The following is a 20,475-nucleotide window of genomic DNA, read 5'->3' as shown; positions in this document are numbered from 1 at the left end:
GGCAGCGGAACTCCCGATCTAGATTTCTTTTCGGAGGTTTATGTACTTATAGGATTTTTTGGCGTCGGTTTCACGTCAGGGGGTCCACAAGGACGGAGGGCGCGCCCTCCACCCTTGTGGAGGTCTCGTGGCTCTTCTGGCCCAACTCCTTTGCTTCGGGGCTTCTTCTAGTCCATAAAAAATTACCGTAAATTTTCAGCTCATTTGGACTCCGTTTAATATTCTTTTTTTGCGAAATTCAAAAATAAGGAAAAAACAGAAACTGGCACTGGGATCTAGATTAATAGATTAGTTCCAAAAATCATATAAAATAGCATATAAATGCATATAAAACATCAAAGATTGATAATATAATAACATGGAACAATAAAAAATTATAGATATGTTGGAGACGTATCAACAGACAACTAGAGGACGACGACGTCCCAATAGAGGAAGTGGCCGATGACGAGCCAACGCCACCCTCCTCATCTACGCCATGACGCCACCCTCCTCCTCCGCACCACCCTTGTCGGTACATTGCACCATGACCATCGGCGAGTCCCGTTCCCATTATATGGACATGGTGAGGGATGAGCGGGAGGAGCAGTTCCGGGAGCGCGCTGGCCGAAGGCGCCTACAACCACCAGCTCCTTCAGGAGCACCAGCAGGCAGAGGAGCAGCTCGCCGCCGGCAGGGCGATCGTGCCGGACACGGACCAGGCGGCGCCGCTCGAGTCCTACCACTTTGTCCGCTAGAGGTACCGCTAGCGTCAGGCGGAACTGGAGGCCGCCTACAAGGAGTTCGACGAGGCAACAGATGAGGTGTGGGGCAAGACCGACGACGAGTCAGAGAACACCGCCGAGGCCGCGCTCCGCCGCCACAACCACGAAGCCAACACGTCCGCGATCGCAGTCGGCAATGAGGAAGAGTAGTGCACGGTAGGTCGCCACCGTTCGGGTCCCAAGAAGGCCACCGCTGTTGAAGCCAAGCTTGGTGGGCCGAACATCAACAACCGACTAGCCGCTTGGCGGCGACGCGAAGACGGACAACTTCACTTCCCGAGGCTTTGGAGACAGAGATGTAGAGTGCAGAGGCGCAACTGGAGAAGGCAAAGCTTCAGTTCTGAGGGCTCATGGCCGGACACGAGGAACAGATGCCAGCAATAATAGATTAGGTTAACTAATTATACCTCTAGGGTCGGATATGTAATGAAATCCACCATGTTTATATGAAATTCGGATGTGTTTGAACAAACTTCGTATGTTTAGTTTGAATTGTTGTTTAAATATGTGCAGACTGATCCTTATTTATAAACGGATGTGAAAGAAAATTTGTGGGCCACGATGCCCTAACCTAGCCGGAGACTACTCTCACGAAACTCAACGCCGCTCCAAAGTCCCAGCGGCCAGCCGGGCCACGCGAAAGAACCAGTACGCCGGCGTCGGCGGCACTTTACAGTAACCACCCCCATCCCTTGACGTCTAGTAATTTTCAGGAGCTCGAGGCTCAAAGCGGAAAAAGTCGAACGATTTTCGAAGCGCCCGGGCGGGGCCCAGACGAAAGCGCGGAGAGCGGGACCGGGACCGGGACCAAACCCAAACCCGGCAACCTTTTATTTTTCGAGTTTATGCATCCGCCCCCCGGAATTTGTCTATAATTATATGGACCGGCTCGCTTTGCTTCGCTTGACCCCCTCGGATACTCTTCCCCGGCTGATGCTGTCTATTGCCTCCGCTCTTCCACTCCGCTTCTCGTCTCCGTCTCCCACCGCCTACCACCTCGCACGCTCCTGGCCGCATTGGCCGAAGCCCGAAGGGGAGGCAGGGCCGGCGGCTGGGCTCGGCTCCGGCTACGACACGGGAGGTGAGCTGAGAGGGACTGACCCCTTGCCTGCCCGCTGCTCGGTCTTTTTCCGCTGGAAATTCCTGATGTTTTTTTCTTTCGGATTGAGTTTTTAACTTTCGAGCCGCAGTTCTGAGTGACCGGTGGTTTGAGAGTCCAGGGCCTGGTTATTTATCCAAGTATTTCGCCTGGGGGCTCGCCGGCGGTGATTTCCGGCGGGCGTTTCGGTCGCCTTCTCGCCGAACCAGTGGTGGAGGTTTATGCGCATTCACTACTGCTCGCTAGGGTTCTAGGAGCGTTTTGGCGGCGTGGTTTGAGTCTTTTTACGACTTTTGGTGTTTTGCCATCTCGGACGAAATTTTGATTCTGTTTTGAATTCCGGCCTCAAACTTACTGCTGCTACACGTTTCTTCCTGAGCTTTAAAAGTTATTTTTTTTTCTTCCAGAAATGAGCTTTAAAAGTTTCGCATATTTTGGTAGGACGTCGTGATTGCACGATTTTTCAGTCTGATTGGTACTAGCTCGCGTCACACCCTTGGTCATTTCCGTTGAGGCGTTGACGAATTCGGCCACTATTTCAATTTCTGAACTGGCGTGCAGGCTCCATGCCAAGGGAATCTGCGTTTTTTGTATTGAATTGTTAAGCAATTTGCTGACCCTTTCATCCCTGTCACACTAATTGGGTGTTTGTCTGTCTCTTTGCAATCCAGCTCACTCATGTGTTCAGCTGCCAAGAGGTTGTTGGCTTGACTGACTATTAACGCATTGGAGGTGAACCCAGTTGAGGCCTTTATCCTGCTTGTCGGGAATGGAAGCTCCACCGGAGGCATCAAAGCCGGCAGATGCTAAACCGGTGAAGCCTCGACCATCTGCACCCACTGCCAGGATTGCGTCTTCGTCAGTCAAGAAGCGGACTGATGGTCTTACCTCGGCACAGTTGAATGTGTCCCGGTCTTCGTTGATGAAGCCTACCTCTACCGTCACCGCTGGTTCGGTGCAGAGAAGAAGCAGCACCGGAACTGCCGGGAAGCAACAGGAGAATGGGAGCTCAGTTGTTGCTAAGAAGGTTAGTCCTTCGCTGTCGGATGCGGCCAAGAGGAGTAAACCGGTGTCAGTCCCCACTGTTAGTTCCAGACCTTCACTGGAGAAGAGGACATCTTTGGTGTCTGAGAGGACCAAGGTAGATTCGGTGAAGAAGCCTTCTGTTAAGGCATCGCCAACTTCAACACTGAACAAGGTCCCATCCCTGACAGAGAGCTCCAATGGCAGCAGCACGACTGCCAGTTCCAGGAGAATGGCATCAAATGCTTCTCTGCACTCACCGCGGTCCTCTTCAGTGACAAGCAGTGTCACAAAGAAATTGGGTTCTCGGACGTCATCGGCGGACAAGGGTTCTTCTGTGTTGAGCCGGAGGAAGAGTTCGACTGCTGATAGTCGTGACTCACGGTTTATGATGCTGCCACAGGTGGATCTGAAGGCTAGCGATGAAGTGGTTAGTGTTGCTTTTCTGCTTGTTTTGTCAATAACTAAGATGATTGCATCATGTGGTTGTTTTCTTCCATCCAACATATTTTCTGCTGCTACAGAGACTGGATTCAAGAGGTCACAGGGTTCGTAGTCTGAAACAGTTGAGATTAACACCTAAACTTGAGGTAAAGTGCATTCAGCCTTTCCTTTTCTGTTTTGCAGCATTTAAAACTCACAGCTTTTTGCGCTTTTGAATAACTAGAGAGAAACAATCTTGCTAATTTGTATGGTAGTTGCTAAACTTAGCAAGTGTGCAAAGATATATATAACCAGCATTGCTTATGCAATGGCATGGATAAAATGACTGCTAACTATATTTCCTGTTTCTAGTTTGTGTATCTACGGGACAATCTGTTATCAAGTTTGGAGGGCATTGAGATACTCAACGGCGTAAAGGTATCCCCTCATTCCCTTTTTGTTGTTCATCCTTCATGTGCAATATTTTTGTTGATTCTAGTTTTGCTGTGCTATGTGTTTCATAATATTTCCAGGTTCTTGATTTGAGCTTTAATGACTTTAAGCTCCCTGGGTTTGAGCCTCTTGAGAATTGCAAAGTCCTCCAGGTTTGTGCTTCCCCAGTCGTATTCATTGAACACATAGAAGGCTCATGTGCACTAATTTCATTTATACTGAACTATGTAGCAACTTTATCTTGCTGGAAATCAAATAACTTCACTTGCCAGCCTTCCCGAATTTCCTAACTTGGAGGTATGGTAATGTTGTCAACTTAGTCTTAGCAGGTAGCAGTTGATCATTTACTTATTTTGACAAAGCTAAATCTCAGCCTCGTATTTCTCTTGCTGCACCAGTTCCTTTCTGTCGCCCAAAATAAGTTGAAGTCACTCTGTATGGCCAGTCAGCCTCGACTTCAAGTGAGTTTGCTGATTTTGTCTGACTTGAACATAATCAAATAAGCTAGTTAGACCTGACTTTGTTTATGTATAGGTGTTAGCAGCCAGCAGGAATAGAATATCAACTTTGAGGGGATTTCCACATTTACCTTCTCTGGAGGTAGGTTTTCTTCAGTTTTAGTTATAAGTAATTTACACTGCTTATTTTCTTATCAAGCTAAGTTATATCAGCATGTATCTCCATACCTTAGTTGGTAGCCTTTAACTTGATGTTATTGAACCTTATATGCATCGATGGAGCAATTCACTCCACTCTTGATGATGATATGATGTTCGCACAAACACTTGGAACCTGAATTTTATGTATAAGAATTATTCAATTATATGAAGTTACTCAAGAATATTGATGCATGAAGATTTAGCATAGTTGGCTCACATGTGCTATATTAAACTCAAATTGCCTTCAGAGTTTACGTGTGGAGGAGAATCCACTTCTTGAGATGCCACACTTGGAAGCTGCTTTGATTTTGCTTGTAGGCCCTACTATGAAAAAATTCAACGACCGAGGTATGCCCAAACATGCTTTTCACTGTCCTGCGTAGTTACTACTTTTTGATTGGACGGTCTGTAGTAAGAAATAGCTGTCTTGATGTCTGATCTTAAGCTTATTGCTGTGGTAAAATCTCATTCAATCGGGATGTCGTTACTCTGAATGAAAAGGCAGGCGATTCTGTTACTTGAGATATTTCCAGATAAACCACTTTCCGTTTCCTTTTCCTTGAAAAATGTCGCCATACGAATAGTTCTTTTTTTTTTTTTCAAATTTTGAGAGTTGAGGTATCTCAGTGTCAATTCTTTGTCGGCATATATAGTAGGGATATGACTGCTGTGATCTCTTATGTTGATAAATTGATCAATCATGCGTAGTCCTGCATTGGTCGTGTTGGGTAAGTATAGATGTTTGGTGTGACCTGAATATTGTATCTAATTACACTAAGATCTTTCATATTCTGAAGTGTGAATTTGATGCAGATCTGAATCCCACCGAGGCTGAGGTTGTGAAGCAATATCCTGCTCATACAGCTATTTGCATTCGTGATGGTTGGGAATTTTGCTCCCCTGAACTTGCTGCTGGTATGATTTTACTGCACAGAAACTTTGTTTGTTGACTTCTTTTGTCGTTGTTAACACATTTTCTAAGGATTTCAGTTTTAGACTTTTAGTATAATATATATTCCTTAAAGACATGTGTTTGGTTAGACACACGGGCTTTATGCTAGTGCATGATGCCAAAGGATTGTGTGTCAGAGTGGTCAACCTGGCATTTCTTCTCAAGGCATGTCATTTTTCCTTTTTGAACAAGGGAATTTGAATTTTAACACATGGTACTTTTGTGAATAATACTAGGTTTCATGTTCTTTTAGTTCTTCTTTGTTCTCATGAATAAAACATAGGCAGCATGCCAAGGCTTGATGTGACATCATGAACTAAAGCTGTATGATACATATTTGTTACCTGGTTCTTGACTTCTTTAGTATCTTTGATAGCCTAATTGCACATTTATTTTGTTTTAAATTCCGTGAACAGATTCAACATTCTCCTTCCTGCTTGAGCAATGGAAGAATAAATTGCCCCAGGACTACATAGTGAAGACAGCTTATGTTGACCATCCATTTGAAGAAGACCCCTGCCATTGCCATTTTAGCTTCACAAATCTTAGTAGTGAAGGTAAACTAGTCCTCAAATACCAATGGTTTCTAGGTGGCAAGACACCGACAGGTTTTGTGCCTATTCCTGAAGAATTAAGCGAGGTACAAATACTCCTCCTAAGGTTATTTGCGTTGTAAAGAACTGACGTTTCAGACCTTTTTGTAGTTTGTACCGTCATCCATGGTGTTTCTGTTTATCCCAACTGCCCGTTTCAGCTAGAGCTTTGCCCAATATTAGCCAGCACTGGTTGATAGACCTTAAGAATGCAAAAATAACCTTTATATTAGGGTTGCACTCTAAGATTGTCAAACATGATTGACGCCAGCAGTTAGGGCACTTCCGTCCTTTTGCTCCTTGTTCACTAAAATTACCTAAAGCTAAAAGTACTGAATAAATCGCCATTACATGCGGTGTGGATAAGAAATTTAAACCACAAACTTGCATCATACAAAACTAGGACCAAATTAATGGCTCGATGAAAACCCCTGCCTCCAGAGTGCACATATTATCTTCTGCAATTTGCATTTTCATCTATCATCGACTTCGACCTTATTTTCTCTGCTATTGTATTCTACAAGTTCTATGTCCCTACTAGTTTTGTATAGTTCTACCAGTTTTGCCATGCTACCATCCTTTTCCAATTCTAAACTCTTGCTATATGTAAAATATAAGGTGTACTGGCCGAAGAGTGAGGATGTTGGAAAATGTTTGAAAGTTGAATGCACTCCAGTACTGAATGATGCTGAATTCCCGCCTGTCTTTGCTGTATCTTTACCTGTTTGTCCAGGTATATCAAACAACTCATTGAATATTCATAATAATTGATTCTGATTTCTAGTAATTCTATAATTGGTGCCCATTTTGCATGTAGTAGTAAGTTAGATAAAATGTTTGTAGTTTTGTACTTAATTATGGGGCCCTTTCACTGAAACTCCTCTGAAGCTTTATTTGCCTTGCTGCAAGATTTCTAGCTTTTTTATTTCTTGTGAGAGTAGAAATAGTTTTTCCCTCTGTTAGTACTTATGCACAAATAATTGCCTTGAGCAGCCATTATTTTGGCATACTAGACAAGAGTACCCTGTATTATCCAATAACACAATGCTCTTATGGATGGTCAACCAGTGTGCTAATCTACTATATGGTGGCAAACACTACATAGTTCAAAGGTTTTCTTATCCTGTTTCTGTTTACCAGGGACTGGATATCCAAAGGTTATCAATCTAACAGTCAGTGGTGAACTAGTAGAAGGAAATGTACTCAAGGGTGTTCCTCAGATTGCTTGGTGTGGTGGGACACCAGGGAAAGGTGTTGCAAGGTTGGTTTACCTCTTTACCCTACTAACTTTCTACCATTTTTATTTGCTTAAATGAACATTTTATCAAATGTTTTTATTTCCCTTCCTATTTTTCTTGTAGTAAGGAATGTCCTTGACTTGTTAAATCTCTTTTGGGTCTAGTTGGTTGAGGCGAACATGGAACGGCAATGCTGTAATAGATGGAGCCGAAGGGATGGAATATCAGCTAACTATAGATGATATTGATTCAAGTTTGGTATTTATGTACACGCCTGTTACGGAAGAGGGCGTTAAGGGGGAGCCACAATGCACAATGACAGATTTTGTAAAGGCTGGTAAATACTTTTCTCTGCAATCACTTTTTACTGTTACAATTTTCCGTTGAACTTAAGATATGGGACACATATTCATTAGGGTTACATATTTGCAAGCATCTCTTCCGATCTATCTGTAATGGATTTTTTAGACAATGAATGCTTTTATTACCCCCTCTGCATCATGGATGCGTCCAGCCATACTTAATTACAAACTTATTACGTCATAAAGAAGAAAATGATCTTGACTAAAAAAGAAGAGGCCAAAACAACCAGACCAATCACCTTGTGATGGATATGTTTAGTTTTGGCTAAATGTAATCCTGCTATCTAAATTATTTTACAAATTATATATGCTGGAGCCTCTGTGGACAGAAGATACAGATAATTTGCTGCTGATATTTTAAAAAATTCACCAGAAAAGATATTGTTAAGAATGCATGTTTATTTGTACATATGGCCTTTCCATTTCAAAAATAACTGATGATGGTTCATCTGCTTATAGTCCTTTAACCTCTAGATAAAAGTGTTCACTTGTTTAAAAATAAGGACCGTGTCCATTAGAGTTGTCATCTTGATCTCAATTTGTATGTTCCATAATTTTTGCTCATACTCATATGACCTATTTGTAATGACTAGGCACTATTTTTATCTCTAATTTCATAACTGTTTGTCTATGACATTATTTCAGGCACACCATCAGTTAGCAATGTACACGTTGTTGGAGATATTGTTGAAGACAACACAATCAAAGGAAACGGAAAATACTTTGGTGGCAAAGAGGGACTGAGCAAATTCCAATGGTTCAGAGAGAAGGAAAATGGGTATGCGCCATTTTTGTGGGATCATTAAGTATATTGAATAAAGTATAGATCACCTTTTGTGTATATATGGTTTAGCACTTTCATTACAGCCAAGCATTGCACTCGTTATAACTATTACCAATCCGAGTCTTGACCGCTTATTCTGCTTACGCAGTGAGGTTTTTCCTGTATACCATTGACATGAGCGCAGACCCACTCCCTAGTAGCACCACTGAGATCAAGTAGTTTGGGCCTTAAGCCAATTAAACATAAGCATGGAAGGGTTGTCCTCTGTAGAGATTAGATATGATTTCATCTGTTAATCTTAGTTGCGTAGGGCTAAGAGAGCCATCTATATAAATATTAAATAATCATGTATCGGTACTGATCATGGAATGAATGAGAGTATGAACTAGTACAAATCTAATCCCAGTCCGTCCCTTCTGCCCCCTTCACCAACCTGCGAGATGGCCAGCCTACCCTCGGCCCTCGCTTCTCAGAGCATTACATCCGGTCCATCCTGTCACCTTCATCGGTCTTAGGCCCAGTATCAAATTTAGCATTTGACAACCAGTTCCAGGAATTTTGTGTGTAGCCAGACAAAAACGACCAAGGCTTTATTATCAATTTGGACAGAAATAGTAGATCTTAATAAGATTGCAAGGAAAGGTCTTTAGTTGAGCGTTTGTGCTTTTTTCCTGGGAGCACCCGTCAAGTTTTCTTCTGTAAACGTTTCCTTATCCTTCTGAAGTAAAATAATATTTTGATTTGTCCTATGCCTCAGTTAAGTACTTATAGGTTGAACCGATCAGCTGAACTTTGAAACCAGGTCAGTCGACCAGGCTTATCTTGTCTCTTATGAAATAGCAATTCAGGAACTGGTATGCCTTCTGAGAATCTGGACTGCCAAAACCAAATCTTTCATAGTCATATGCGATGTCTAAGGTATCATTCTTATGTTGTCACTAGGAAGATCCTACTTACATCACCCATTGTGTCTGAACAGATCTTTTGGTCTTAATAATCCAAGTAGATGCCTTTACATAGCTAGATTAAATAGACTGAACATTATCGGACTGTGGTTGTACCAATAGAATGTGATTTTGATGCCCCTTGCTTCCGACATCCCCATTTGTGATGCTGGACTCTAGGCACCTAGGAGTTTCCAACATTTTAAGGAGCAATATTCAACTGAATGTAAACTTATAAAGTAAATAAGAAATATGAAAGAATGATTTATCTTTAGCTGCTCTGGTTGAGCACTAGTCTAGCACCACACGCAGTGTGTAGAAATTGATGTAGTATGCTATTTATGGAAACAACTACTTGATCTTGTGCAGTGGATATCTTCTAGTGCTGTCGAATAGCACACAATACACACTAACCAAGGAGGATGTGGGCTGGTGCCTCAAATTTGTATATACTCCCATCAATCTTGAAGGTCCGTTCAACTGTCCACTGCTTGTGTGCATTGATATTTTGTTATACTAAATTATATTAGTGTCTTTCCAGGCCAGGAGGGTGAAGCTGCTTTCGCCATAACAGAGGCAGTACGGAAAGGTAGCAACTAATGACGTTGTGCCCATTTTGCAGTTAAAGTGTTAATGTTTCTGTGCTTTACGATAATGTTGCTATTAGCTGTGTGATCACTTTGCTTTACTTCCCTTGGTCGGTTAGCTCCTCCGAAAGTCTTTGATTTGAAGATTATTGGTGAAGCAAGAGAAGGAAGCAAGGTATCTGTTACTGCTACCGTCACAGGTGGAACTGAAGTATCCAGCAGGGTTCAGTGGTTCAAGGCATCTTCATCTGAATTTGTGAATGACCATGAGCTTGAAGCCCTTTGTACATCTAAAGTCTCCAAGGTATGTTAAATTTTATTCTCTACTTCTCTTGGTGTTGCAGCATTACTGAACTTGTAGTCATGTTTTTAATGGAGATATGGTGAGTTACAATCTCTTTGTGAATTTTATACTAGACATTCCACATTCCTCTTGGGGCTGTTGGATGTTATATTGTTGCAAAGTTTACTCCTGTGGGACCTGATGGCGAAATTGGTGCACCAGCCTATGCTGTATTAGATGATGTTGTGGAAAGTAAGTTCATGTTCTGTCAAACTCAACTATTTGTCCTAAATATCATTTTGTGTTCACACTTCTGATAAGGATGAATATTCTGTTCACAACTCTCACCAGTGGCCATTTGTAGTTTTGTCTACCAGTTCATTATCTGCCCACACTTGAATACTAAATTCATGAATGGTAGATGACCTAATTAATTTATTGAATGGGTGGCTAGAAGTTTTCTACAGTTCCACTGGACTATCTCCACAAATTTCTTAGCCAGTAGATTTTGGTATTTCTCCTGTTTATTATTGGAATACTGGGAGCATAAAATTCATCCAAAACTTTTGTAAGGTCATGAAGGTCCACATCATTCACCTTCAAGCTTTTGTTTTTGTTTGGGCAAATATGCACTAGCATCTTGTGATTTACCTCTTTGTTCTCGTGCTGTTGCCATTTGCTTTCTAAATTTGACAGCTTGGTTATATTTCTCCTCTGTTGCAGCATTGCCGCCCAGTCTGAACTTTTTGACAGTCACTGGTGAATTCTCAGAGGATCAAATGTTGACTGCATCATATGGGTATATTGGGGGCTATGAAGGAAATAGTCTATACAGCTGGTATCTTCATGAGGTATTGCTATACTTTCTTGTTTGTAACTTAGTTCACACTGATTCTCAGTAAATAGCACTCATCATGCATATTGGGCTTCTAGAAATGCATATATTTAGTATATACTCCTTGGGTACTAGCTATGTTCTACGTTCTTTATGCCACACTGTTGCTCCACTTACAAAAAGTTTGACAGACTGAGGATGATGAAGGCAGCCAACTTTCAGAAGCGTCTGGTTTGCTACAATATCACATTAAAAAGGAAGATGTTGGGAAGTTTGTCTCTTTCAAATGCATACCAATCAGGAACGATGGTATTGTTGGTGAGCCAGGAGTTTTCTTGGGAAATGATAGAGTTACACCAGGTGCACATTCTCCTTCCTCCCGAGCAATTTCTCAAATAGGAGATCACTTTATGTGCCAAGCAAGAAGCTGACTGAATAAATGAAGTAGGATTCTTTGCGGATGCCTAATATGCTTTTGCGTCGTGACATGATGCCGAGATTGTATATATGTCAAAAACAAAGGAGTAGTCGAGTAGAATAGCTTCAGTATGCCACTTAATTCTCTTTTGTGGATTGGTTGCTTTTTTATGGCTGAGTTATGTTTCCTGACTGTAGTTTTGACATAGTCTAGATGTTAACTGACCAATAAAATTCGTCAAGCAAAATGATTTCCAATGCACTGACTAATTAAATCTCTTCACTTTTAACAGGAAATCCGACGCTACTTTCTCTTGAACTAAATGGTGAGGCCATTGAAGGGACAACTATGGTTGCCAATAGAAGATACTGGGGAGGAGAAGAAGGGGACACGATATTCTGTTGGGTACTGGTAGGTTATTGAAACACCATTATTGTTTTCACACAATGATGACTTTTTGTAACTTCTAACAGATTGGGTATCCAGTGGCATCCTTAAAATGAACTCTCTTTTGTGTGTAGACAAGTTCTGATGGAACCTGGAATGAAATTGAAGGCGCAACAAGCTCATCATACAGCTTGAAATGCGATGATATTGGCTTCTACGTGTCTGTCTCGTGCGAGCCTGTTAGAATTGATGGAGTTCATGGTTCTTTGGTGTCGACAGAAGCAATCGGTCCTATTATTCCTGGTACATTAGCTGACAATTTTATCTCATGGGAAAATAAGCGCTTTTCTTTAGTTCTCATGCTTCTGTACACATGTGCATGTGGACACGCATTTCCTCCAATCTATTCATTGATGTAATAACACTGGCTAGCTAAATGGACCAAAATCCCCTTGTATACTTGTTTGCAGGGCCACCGGCATGTCGATCACTTGAGCTAGCTGGCTCTATGCTTGAAGGTGGTCGGTTGACCTCTCATGCTGAGTATACTGGAGGGTAAGCTACACTGCCAGTGTTCCAGGTTATGCCTATTGACATATACTAGCCGATCTGATTTGGTTGCTTCTTTTTCTTCTCATTCTAGTGTTAAGGGAAACTGCATCCAGCAATGGTTCAGGTCACATGATGATGGTAGCAAGGATGAGTTGATTGCCGATGGTCAGTGCACATTAAGTTTTTTTTAAGGATTGCGCCCTATCAGATACAGTTGCTGTTTTTTCTCTGTTGGAGCAGAATTAATGTTCAATTGTTTGTCTCTTAGAATGTCTAGATCTTGTTCTAGCTGATGTTGATTGCCGAATTGAGGTTATATTTACACCTGTACGAGAAGATGGAGTGCAAGGGTCACCCAAGAGTGTTTCTTCGGATATAATCTTACCTGGTTAGTGCTTCTTCCAAAATGCTCTACTGTTTCCATCAGTGGAGAAGCCTTGATCTAGTGCAGAAAGAAAATGCCTAGTAGCTTTAATCTTCATTAATCATAACATGGATTGTCCTTGTATGTGATAATCTGGATCCTGTAGGAAGTACTCCCTCTGTAAACTAATATAAGAGTGTTTAGATCACTAAAATAGTAATCTAAACGCTCTTATATTACTTTACGGAGGGAGTAGATGAAATGAATTCAGTTTTGAGCATAGCGTGCCCAAACTCTATACAAATTTTAATCTAAAGAATTGTCTGTTCGTTAATCCGCCATTGACACAGGGGAGCCCAAGGGTGTCAGTCTTGTTATACCAGAGTGTTTTGAGGACAATGAAATTTCTCCTATCAAAGCCTACTTCGGTGGCAAAGAAGGCACTGGAAAATATACTTGGTTCCGAACTACAGAGAAGCTTGATAACTTGGAACCTGAGCTGGTGGCATCATGTTCAGAAGTCGTCGGAGAAACCTTGTGCGTTCTTTTACTGATTGCATCAAGGCTTTTGCTTTTGAAGGATTTATGTTAAGAGCTAATTCATTTGAAATAATGCAATGTCTAACAGATTGTACAAACCTTCATTGGTTGATGTTGGCTTCTACTTGATCCTTTGCTGGGTTCCTACACGATGTGATGGAAAGACTGGTGACCCATTGATGGCTATCACTGATAACCCTGTCATGGCAGGTTGCCACTTGATCTGTTCCTACTTGACATTGCTATGTATTAAGTATTTACTTCCTGCAGATTCTTACTCTTGTATGAGATTTGCAGCTTTTCCATCTGTTTTGGATGTTAACTTGAAGAAGACAAGTTCAGACTTATACAGTGGAGTAGGCATTTATTATGGTGGATATGAGGGATCAAGCTTGCATAAGTGGTATAGGGAATCTAGTGATGGGACCAGGATTTGTATAGATGGCGCTGCTTCAAGTACATATGAAGTGGCAGATGCAGATTACAGCTGCCATCTGTTGTTTGGGTAAATCATTTTAATTAAGTCTATTTTTGTCTTGACACTTTTTATTGGAATCACTTGATGGTTTGTTTATTCTCATCTTAGGTTAGATAATATAGTCCACGTGAAGAAACCTCAGTGGCATGTTATGTTTTTTCTTTTCAAAGTCGTTCTACTGTTTTTTTCTCAAATATATTATGATCCGTAATTCACCAGAAAATTGCGTTCCAAAGGATTTGTCTGCAGAATGTTGCTTCTGTTGTATATTTCATCGTTCTAAGATAAATGACAACATCTGACATACTTTCATTGGAATAAAAAGTAACTTATGGATAATTTGGTTGAAAATTACTGGGCATGATCTTTCCTGATGTCTAATATGCAGTATGTGTTTGCAATTCTTGGCAGGTATACCCCTGTTCGTTCAGATGGAGTCATTGGCGAAGAAAAGTTCTCTGAACCATCTGATATAATCTTTCCAGGTAAGCTATACGTCTCTGAACCTATTGGATATATTACTTTTATGTTCTCATTTTTATGTAACTGAATCTTTCTGTCGCAGAGCAACTCAAAATCGAGACCCTTTCATTCAAAGGAAATCAAGTTGAGAGAGAAACACTTGCTGTAGTTGAACAAATTCCAAGAAATGAGACTCAAGAGCATATATGGGGTAACTACAAGAAAGAAATAAAATACCAATGGTAAGAAAAGGGATGTAACATCTATATCTTTGGATATACTTTGGTCAATATGTGTGTAACATGTACTGTATATCTTTGGATGCAGGTTTGCCTCAAATGGATCAGGAGTGGACCTGTCTTTTGAACCTTTGGCTACCGAGTGCTCTCCTTCATACAGAGTACGCTTTGAGGATATAGGCCGATGCCTCAAATGTGAATGCATTGCTATTGATGTATTTGGACGATCCAGTGAATCGGTATCAGCTGTGACCTCCCCTATTTTGCCAGGTCTTTTCTACTGCTTATATTTAGATCCAATGTGTTCTTATTTGTTCAATGTGTGCATGCTTCTGCCCTGTCCATTGAAGTTCTTCTGGCTGCTAAAAGTAAATAATAGTAGTAGTTCTTTTAAGGGCATTTGCAATATTTGACCCAAACATGAAGATCAAGTTGCACTTGTATTGGTGATTGTTGATAATTGGTATTCAGTCTCATGCAAAGTTGCAGTAATATCTATAATCAGTGGTATTTGTCTTTTAACAGGACTACCTAAAATTGAAAAACTGGAAATTGAAGGAAGAGGTTTCCACACCAACTTATATGCTGTTCGGGGTATCTATAGTGGTGGTAAAGAAGGCAAGAGCAAAATTCAATGGCTTAGGTCAATGGTTGGAAGCCCTGATCTTATCTCCATACCTGGTATGATTACTTTGTACCTATTTTAAAAGATGTACCCAATCAACTATTCTTCTAGACTTTGACATCTTTTACCCGCGCTTGATTTCTTGTGCAGGTGAAACTGGAAGGATGTATGAAGCAAACGTTGATGATGTAGGGTATAGACTTGTTGCAATTTACACACCTGTGAGAGAGGATGGGGTTGAGGGACGACCTGTTTCTGCTTCAACAGAGCCGATTGCTGTTGGTATAGTCAAATTGCCTACCCCATCCTCATAAGAAACACCTACCATCTTTCCCACCAATGTTCTCCTATTACCATTTACTGCAATTTTACTACTGTATTTATTAGTACCAATCTTCAAGAACAAGGGGGATGTTCAGAGTTGTACTAATTACCGTGGAATTAAGCTGATGAGCCATACAATGAAGCTATGGGAGAGAGTCGTTGAGCACCGCTTAAGAAGAATGACAAGCGTGACCAAAAATCAGTTTGGTTTCATGCCTGGGAGGTCGACCATGGAAGCCATTTTCTTGGTACGACAACTTATGGAGAGATATAGGGAGCATAAGAAGGACTTGCATATGGTGTTCATTGACTTGGAGAAGGCCTATGATAAGATACCGCGGAATGTCATGTGGTGGGCCTTGGAGAAACACAAAGTCCCAGCAAAGTACATTACCCTCATCAAGGACATGTACAATAATGTTGTGACAAGTGTTCGAACAAGTGATGTCGACACCGATGACTTCCCGATTAAGATAGGACTGCATCAGGGGTCAGCTTTGAGCCCTTATCTTTTTGCATTGGTGATGGATGAGGTCACAAGGGGTATACAAGGAGGTATCCCATGGTGTATGCTCTTTGCGGATGATGTGGTGCTAGTTGACGATAGTCGGACGGGGGTAAATAGGAAGTTAGAGTTATGGAGACAAACCTTGGAATCGAAAGGGTTTAGGCTTAGTAGAACTAAAACCGAGTACATGATGTGCGGTTTTAGTACTACTAGCTGTGAGGAGGAGGTTAGCCTTGATGGCCAGGTGGTACCTCGGAAGGACACCTTTCGGTATTTGGGGTCAATGTTGCAGGAGGATGGGGGTATTGATGAAGATGTGAACTATCGAATCAAAGCCGGATGGATGAAGTGGCGCCAAGCTTCTGGCATTCTCTGTGACAAGAGAGTGCCACAAAAGCTAAAAGGCAAGTTCTACAGGACGGCGGTTCGACCCGCAATGTTGTATGGCGCGGAGTGTTGGCCGACTAAAATGCGACATGTTCAACAGTTAGGTGTGGCGGAGATGCGTATGTTGAGATGGATGTGTGGCCACACGAGGAAGGATCGAGTCCGGAATGATGATATACGAGATAGAGTTGGGGTAGCACCAATTGAGGAGAAGCTTGTCCAACATCGTTTGAGATGGTTTGGGCATATTCAGCGCAGGCCTCCAGAAGCTCCAGTGCATAGCGGACGGCTAAAGCGTGCGGAGAATGTCAAGAGAGGGCGGGGTCGACCGATTTTGACATGGGAGGAGTCCGTTAAGAGAGACCTGAAGGATTGGAGTATCGACAAAGAGCTAGCTATGGACAGGGGTGCGTGGAAGCTTGCTATCCATGTGCCAGAGCCATGAGTTGGTTGCGAGATCTTATGGGTTTCACCTCTAGCCTACCCCAACTTGTTTGGGACTAAAGGCTTTGTTGTTGTTGTATTTATTAAACTTATGAATGTGGCATGCCTCTATAGAATGGAACATGAACACGTGGCAGTGCATACATGTCGTATTTATGATAAATGTATTCAATTAGGGAATCATTATTTAAAATCATCTTAGGCTCTTAGCTATTCTAGTCATTGTTTTCGTACAGCCTTCACTAGTTTGTCGTATTAATTTCTGCTTTCATCTTATTCAGAACCCGAAATTTACAAGGAAGTAAAACAGAAGCTTGACGACGGTTCTGTCAAGTTTGAGGTGACAACCTTTCTTCTCTGAAATTCCCCTTTTTTTTCTCTAGTTCAGAGCTAACATGAATGGATTAATATCTGTTTGACAAACTGTTAAAATCAGTTTAGTTTCCTATTCACTGTTGTCACTGAGAGATGAGTAACAGTCGTGAACTCTTCCCACTAAATTCTGAGTCTGAGAAAAATTCCATTGCAATGATTATTTGTGCTGTCCCTGCAAAAGAAAATATGATTGTTTGTGCTCTCGGGGAGCGCATGCTCTCTTTATTTTGGAAAATTAAAAAATTGACTTGAGAAGTTTCAAACCAAACCCTCAAAATCTGATGCGTAGATATTAGAGGAGCCATGTGCCAGCAAGTTTTTTTGTGGAAATTCATTGTTTTGGGGTTGGGTGAAGGAAAAAAGTAAAAGTGAGGAGCTAGAATAGCATTTTCATGTTTTTCTTTAAGTCCCTGAGTTTGTTTTTCCCCACAACAAAGTGGAAAATTCATTGATTTGGGCAAATGAATTGTGTTTTTCACGAAACATGCAATCTGAAAACAAACTTGAGTCAATTGTATACATTCCAGTCACTACTAACTATTTTAAATATAATATTGTTACAATGTTTGCGATCTTCAAAGTAATGGTATACCTTGTGTTATCTTAGTGAAATTTATTCTTTGTCTACTGACTAGAGTGCATCAACTTTGCATTAAACAGGTTTTGTGTGACAAGGACCGAACACCAAAAAAGGTATTTCCCCAAACTTTTGATGTCCTTACGCATCGGCTCACCAGCATACTAAGATATCCAAATATACCTATCTTACCCAAAAAATTAATTAAAATACTAACAGGCACAAGTGATGGGACATTTGGAGCGGAGAATTTTGGAAGTCAACAGAAAGAGAATCAAGGTTGTAAAGCCTGGATCCAAGACATCATTTGCAACTACTGAAGCCCGAGGGACATACACCCCCCCATTCCATGTAAGCTGTTACCATGAACTGGATAGATATATACAATCTGGTATTGGTAATATGTACTCCATTTTTCTTCAGCAATATGCTATGCACTTATGCTAACATTTATTTGAGGCTTGCAGGTTGAGCTATATCGTAACGATCAGCACCGTTTCAAGATTGTCGTTGACGGTGATAACGAAGTTGACTTGATGGTTCAAACGCGGCATATGCGAGATCTTGTCATTCTGGTGATCAGGGGCCTCGCCCAAAAGTTCAACAGCACCTCCCTCAACTCACTTCTCAGGATAGAGGCATGAAAACATGATATATCTGAGAATGTACGTCAATCAGGAACGTATGTTGTTCAATACCGGTGTTGCAATTTGTTGGTTTGTAGTGTGTATTTTGTAGGATTTGTAGCGTGTCAGCTTGTTTGATCCTTTTGTTCTTCTAAAGAACCAACACACAAGAGCTAGTGGCCCTTGTGACTCTGTTTTTTTTACATGTCTCATGAAATGTATATAGGGTTTTCAGAGTGTGAGAGAGTGGTGTTGTATTCAAATACAGCTTGCGCATGCCATGCCGTCATAATATCAGGTCATATTGTTGATGATCAATCATTCCTCTTTATCGTAGTGATGTCAGGATTGGTATTCGGTGTGCTCTGAGGTACTACCGTCATGGTGTATGTGACATTACGACTTGGAAGACGCATCACACACTTTATTTTCATTGGCAAATTCGTGTGTGCCACGTAAAACCAAGTTTTTTTTGTTTTGAATTTGCAGGTTGCAAATATACTCCCTTCGGTCCTTTTTACTCCGCATATTAGAGTTGTGTCAAGTCAAATTTTGTAAACTTTGACTAAATTTATATTAAAAAATAACAACATCTACAATACCAAATATATATACCATGAAACTACATTTCATAATGAATCCAATAATATTAATTTGACATTGTGAATGTTGATACTTTTTTCTATAAATTTAGTTAAAATAGACATGCTTTGACTTTGAATAAAACTTATATACAGACTAAAAAGGATCGGAGGAAGTAGTTATTTATTTATTTAACAGTAACGAAAAGAGCTAATTATTTTACTGAACCGTTTCATGCCGGTGATGCCGTCAGCAAAAGAATAGCGACAGACGGAGAGGAGCTAGACACGGTGGTGTATCTTATCCGAACTGGCAGGCACTCCCTAACCAGGGGGCGCCACGTCGGTGGCAAGGATCCGAAACCTATCCTCGAGTGGCCGCCGCTCGCCACGCGATCCCCCGTGTGGCTCCGGCTCCACAAGATTTAAGAAAGGAGCTCGTTGAGCATTGCACCTGAGCAATCGCAGCATCCACAGCACACAAATCCGCAGCCATGGCCTCCCAGCTCTCCGCCATGACCTCCGTGCCGCAGTTCCACGGCCTCAGGAGCTACTCCTCGCCCAGGTCCATAGCCACGCTGCCGTCCTTGAGGAAGAGGTCCCAGGGCATCCGCTGCGACTACATCGGCTCCTCCACCAACATCGTAAGATCACACACATAGTACTACGTATACATGCGAATGGGTCAGGCATTGATTGTTTATTTGGTTAAAATAATTACTACTATACGCGGATGCAGATCATGGTGACGACGACGACCCTGATGCTGTTCGCCGGGCGGTTCGGGCTGGCGCCGTCGGCGAACAGGAAGGCTACGGCGGGGCTCAAGTTGGAGGCGCGCGAGTCCGGGCTGCAGACGGGCGACCCGGCCGGCTTCACGCTCGCCGACACGCTCGCATGCGGCTCCTTCGGCCACATCTTGGGCGTCGGCATCGTGCTCGGCCTCAAGAACACCGGCGTCCTCGACCAGATCATCGGCTAGAACCTTCCTTTTCCGTCCATAGCTGTTCTGCATTCGCATCGCGCGCTCCATGTAGTGGATCAATTAATGCTCCCTTCGTGATTTGATCATGTGGTGTAGTACAATGTATGTGTATGCATCTTTGTTTCAGCGGGACGTACCGCCGCGCCGGTGTGGCAACTCCTTCATCCCATGCGTTTTTCATCATCTATAGTATCTTTCACATGGTGAAGATCGTCCTGTGCTATAGAAAGAACAACATAGAGTCCAAAAACTAAATAAGTACTCCCTCTGTGAAGGAATATAAAATTGTTTAAATCACTACTTAGACCAGTTAATGATCTAAACGATCTTATATTTCTTCACAGAGAGTAACAATAAAAGTGCAAAACAACTCGTGTCGCCCCCTCTCACGGCTTGAGGAGAAACCAGCGACGCCTCCTCTTCCACCCCTCCCCTTTCTCCTCCCGCCGTCACCAGAGGTGCCGCCGCCGAAGCTCGGCTGGCTTTGAGGAGCTTCTTTGGCCGTGTGGCGTGGTAGTGGCTGCTACCCGGAGGGGTCGCTCGGTGCGGGTGTCGTCGGCTGGTGTTAGAGTTGTGCTGAATATTGTGTACAAGGTAGGTTATA

At 42.1% G+C, this 20,475-nt stretch overlaps 2 protein-coding genes across 3 annotated transcripts; both read left to right on the top strand.

Moving 5' to 3' along the window:
• The first annotated feature begins 1,675 nt into the window (after positions 1–1,675).
• Positions 1,676–18,623, top strand: LOC123188753 (187-kDa microtubule-associated protein AIR9). Of its 2 annotated transcripts, none has more exons than XM_044600989.1 (37): positions 1,676–1,845; positions 2,535–3,316; positions 3,411–3,476; positions 3,682–3,747; positions 3,843–3,914; positions 3,994–4,059; positions 4,161–4,223; positions 4,297–4,362; positions 4,670–4,769; positions 5,235–5,336; positions 5,790–6,013; positions 6,585–6,699; positions 7,107–7,227; positions 7,369–7,541; positions 8,212–8,344; positions 9,664–9,764; positions 9,836–9,883; positions 10,001–10,185; positions 10,299–10,416; positions 10,888–11,015; positions 11,191–11,359; positions 11,710–11,828; positions 11,939–12,107; positions 12,275–12,359; positions 12,448–12,521; positions 12,625–12,744; positions 13,071–13,257; positions 13,349–13,765; positions 14,150–14,223; positions 14,304–14,442; positions 14,528–14,709; positions 14,965–15,120; positions 15,215–15,346; positions 17,009–17,067; positions 17,763–17,795; positions 17,899–18,030; positions 18,147–18,623. In XM_044600989.1, exons 2-37 carry the CDS (start codon positions 2,633–2,635, stop codon positions 18,321–18,323), a joined length of 5,055 nt encoding a protein of 1,684 aa, XP_044456924.1. In that variant the 5' UTR covers positions 1,676–1,845; positions 2,535–2,632; the 3' UTR covers positions 18,324–18,623. The 2 variants fall into 2 exon arrangements, with proteins under 2 accessions (XP_044456924.1, XP_044456925.1); XM_044600990.1 differs by lacking the exon at positions 1,676–1,845 and having other exon boundaries at positions 13,349–13,470; positions 13,558–13,765.
• Positions 18,624–19,209: 586 nt separating this feature from the next.
• On the top strand, positions 19,210–20,035 carry LOC123188752 (photosystem I reaction center subunit psaK, chloroplastic). Its single transcript, XM_044600988.1, has 2 exons — positions 19,210–19,530; positions 19,626–20,035. The coding sequence occupies exons 1-2, from the start codon at positions 19,381–19,383 to the stop codon at positions 19,866–19,868; spliced, it is 393 nt and encodes a 130-aa protein (XP_044456923.1). The 5' UTR covers positions 19,210–19,380; the 3' UTR covers positions 19,869–20,035.
• The last annotated feature ends 440 nt before the right edge of the window (positions 20,036–20,475 follow it).

Source organism: Triticum aestivum, chromosome 2A (genome assembly GCF_018294505.1).
Source record: "Triticum aestivum cultivar Chinese Spring chromosome 2A, IWGSC CS RefSeq v2.1, whole genome shotgun sequence".
NCBI lineage: Eukaryota > Viridiplantae > Streptophyta > Magnoliopsida > Poales > Poaceae > Triticum > Triticum aestivum.
Note: the sequence above shows the minus strand (reverse complement) of the source record. Positions and strands in the feature narration are given on the sequence as shown.